Source organism: Cinclus cinclus, chromosome Z, assembly GCF_963662255.1.
Source record: "Cinclus cinclus chromosome Z, bCinCin1.1, whole genome shotgun sequence".
Taxonomy (NCBI): Eukaryota; Metazoa; Chordata; class Aves; order Passeriformes; family Cinclidae; genus Cinclus; species Cinclus cinclus.
In genome coordinates, this window is record NC_085084.1 from 65,058,411 (window position 1) to 65,061,109 (window position 2,699).

The window sequence follows — 2,699 nt, forward strand, 5'->3', positions numbered from 1 at the left end:
GTTTTGTGATATCTTTTAGTCATTTTTGCCACTTTTTTGATGCTGTCGCTGTTATTGTCGCGAGAGGACAGTCATTTCCCTAGTGCCCTGTACCGGAATTCGCCCGTCGGGAAGGCCGGGGAGCAGCGCTGTCGTTCTCCGGGGAACCGGGCGGGCAGCCCCCGCCGGCAGGGCGCTGGGCCGAGGGCATGAATCATCACCAGCTGGGCTTTCGCAGCTACAGCACTAGCCGGCGGCTGGGCGGGAGCCCTGTCGGGCTGCACAGGGCTCCCTCGCTGGACACACACGAGCGCTGCCTCCCGCGCTCCCGCTTCCCTGCCCCCGCACGGCCGGTGCCGCTCGCCGGGCACCCCAGCAGCTCGCTGCAGAGCCGGGCAGGGGAAGAGCCAAGCCGCACGGCCAGACCTGTCCCGTGTGCCGGGGGTTCCCGGCCGAGCCCCGCGCCCTCGGGTGGCCAGCGCCTGCCTGCAGGTGGCGATCGGCACCCCCAGCTCCGGGCAGCCCGGGTGCGCGCTTCTCCCGCCGCAGAGGTAGTGCCTGCTCACAGAATGCCTGCGAATGCCTTCTTCCCTTCTCTCCTTTCCCCTGCACCTCCGCGCCGGTCCTCAGGGGTAGCCCAGGGCCACCGCTGCCGGATGCGGAGCTGCGGAACGACTTGTAAAGGGCGGGGGGCATGAGGGGAGAGCCGTGGAGAATTTATCTGTAGTGTCCCTCCAAACGAGAGGGGGCGAAGAGAAATTATATCTGTGCCCACCCGACGATGGCGACCCAGAGAGACCACCGCGGAAGGGGGGGAGGAGGGAAGGGATGGATGGGGAGGGGCGAGAGTAAAGAAGGAGGGAGGGAGGGAGAAAGCTAGGGGAGCGCGGAGAGGCAGAGCAGGGGGGGAAAGACGAGGGAGAGCGGCAGAGCGAGGGGCAGAATCTCAGCAAGTGGGGGCAGGAGGGCCGCCCCCACCACGGGGGGCTGCTCGCTGGGCAGAGGCGGCGGAGATGGGCGGGCGCGGGGCGGCTCCGCCAGCCGCCGTCCTCCGAGCTTCGGCCGCCTCCCGCCACGCTATATAGGGGAGGGAGGGGTGGTGGAGCGGGGGGTGCCCGGCGTGGCCAAACCGCACGGGGCGCCGATGCCTCCTGCCAGGGGAGCGCACAAGTGACCGGCATCTCTTCCCATGTCTGTCTCCTGAAGCGACCCCACCCCCGCCCGGCATGGATGTGGCCAACAACACTACCTCCTCAGCGCGCTCCTCCGAGGGGACAAGCGGCCCCGGCCTCGCCGAGATGACCCTGGGCTACCAGGTGCTCACCTCCCTGCTCCTGGGCACGCTTATCCTGTGCGCCGTGAGTGGCAACGCCTGCGTGATCGCAGCCATCGCCCTGGAGCGCTCCCTGCAAACCGTGGCCAACTATTTGATCGGCTCGCTGGCCGTCACCGACCTCATGGTCTCCGTGCTGGTGCTGCCCATGGCGGCCCTCTACCAGGTGCTGAACAAGTGGACGCTGGGGCAGGTCACCTGCGACATCTTCATCTCGTTGGATGTGCTTTGCTGCACCTCTTCTATTCTGCACCTGTGCGCCATCGCCCTGGACAGGTACTGGGCCATCACGGACCCCATCGACTATGTTAACAAGCGAACTCCGCGGCGGGCGGCCGTGCTCATCAGCCTGACCTGGCTTATCGGCTTCTTGATATCCATCCCTCCCATGCTGGGCTGGAGGACGCCGGAGGACCGCTCGAACCCGGACGCCTGCACCATCAGCAAGGACCACGGGTACACCATCTACTCCACCTTCGGCGCCTTCTACATTCCGCTTCTTCTCATGCTGGTGCTCTACGGTCGTATCTTCAAGGCGGCACGCTTTAGGATCCGAAAGACAGTAAAGAAAGCAGAGAAGAAAAAAATCGCCGACACCTGCCTCACTCTCTCTCCGGCCGCCGTGAAGAAAGGCAACGGGGAGCCCGGCAAGAGCTGGCGGCGGACTGTAGAGCCCAAGCCCGGTGCTTTTGTCAACGGCGCGGTGCGGCAGAGCCAGGACGGGACCGCCCTGGAGATCATCGAGGTCCAGCACTGCAACAGTTCCTCCAAGACTCACCTGCCGCTGCCCAGCGAGGCGTGCGGCTCCCCACCGCCGCCCTCTTTCGAGAGGCGCAACGAGAAGAACACGGAAGCCAAACGGAGAATGGCTCTGTCCCGGGAGAGGAAGACTGTCAAGACCCTGGGCATCATTATGGGCACCTTTATCCTCTGCTGGCTGCCGTTCTTCATCGTCGCCCTGGTCCTGCCCTTTTGTGACAGTAAGTGCTACATGCCCCAATGGCTGGGGGCAGTCATCAACTGGCTGGGTTACTCCAACTCCCTTCTCAACCCCATTATCTATGCCTATTTCAACAAAGACTTCCAAAGTGCTTTTAAGAAAATTATCAAGTGCAAATTTTGCCGGCAGTGAAGCCCACCACTCTGGGACGAGGCAAATGGGATCCTGTTACTGCCTCCACTCGCCTGCCCCGAGCCGCAGTGTGCCCCCGCCCAGCCCCTGCACAGCGCGGTCCGAAGGGCGGGGAACTCCGACATCCCCGCTCCGCGCCCTAGTCACTCGCTTTACGCCCGCCGGGCGAGCCCTGCGGGTCACGGCAGGGCTGCGCTGGGAGCGACGGGGGACGCGCGGTCCGAGAAGGCTTCGCGGCCGCCCTCGTCTCTCCCG

The 2,699-nt window shown here is 64.9% G+C and overlaps 1 protein-coding gene across 1 annotated transcript; it reads left to right on the top strand.

Annotated features, from left to right (window-relative positions):
* The first annotated feature begins 1,205 nt into the window (after positions 1 to 1,205).
* Positions 1,206 to 2,444, top strand: HTR1A (5-hydroxytryptamine receptor 1A). The gene has a single exon (XM_062513406.1). The coding sequence runs from the start codon at positions 1,206 to 1,208 to the stop codon at positions 2,442 to 2,444; it is 1,239 nt and encodes a 412-aa protein (XP_062369390.1).
* The last annotated feature ends 255 nt before the right edge of the window (positions 2,445 to 2,699 follow it).

What these genes read in the sequence shown, in the direction of transcription:
- HTR1A (XM_062513406.1), top strand. Translation starts at nt 1,206, where the DNA reads ATGGATGTGGCCAACAACACTACCTCCTCAGCGCGCTCCTCCGAGGGG.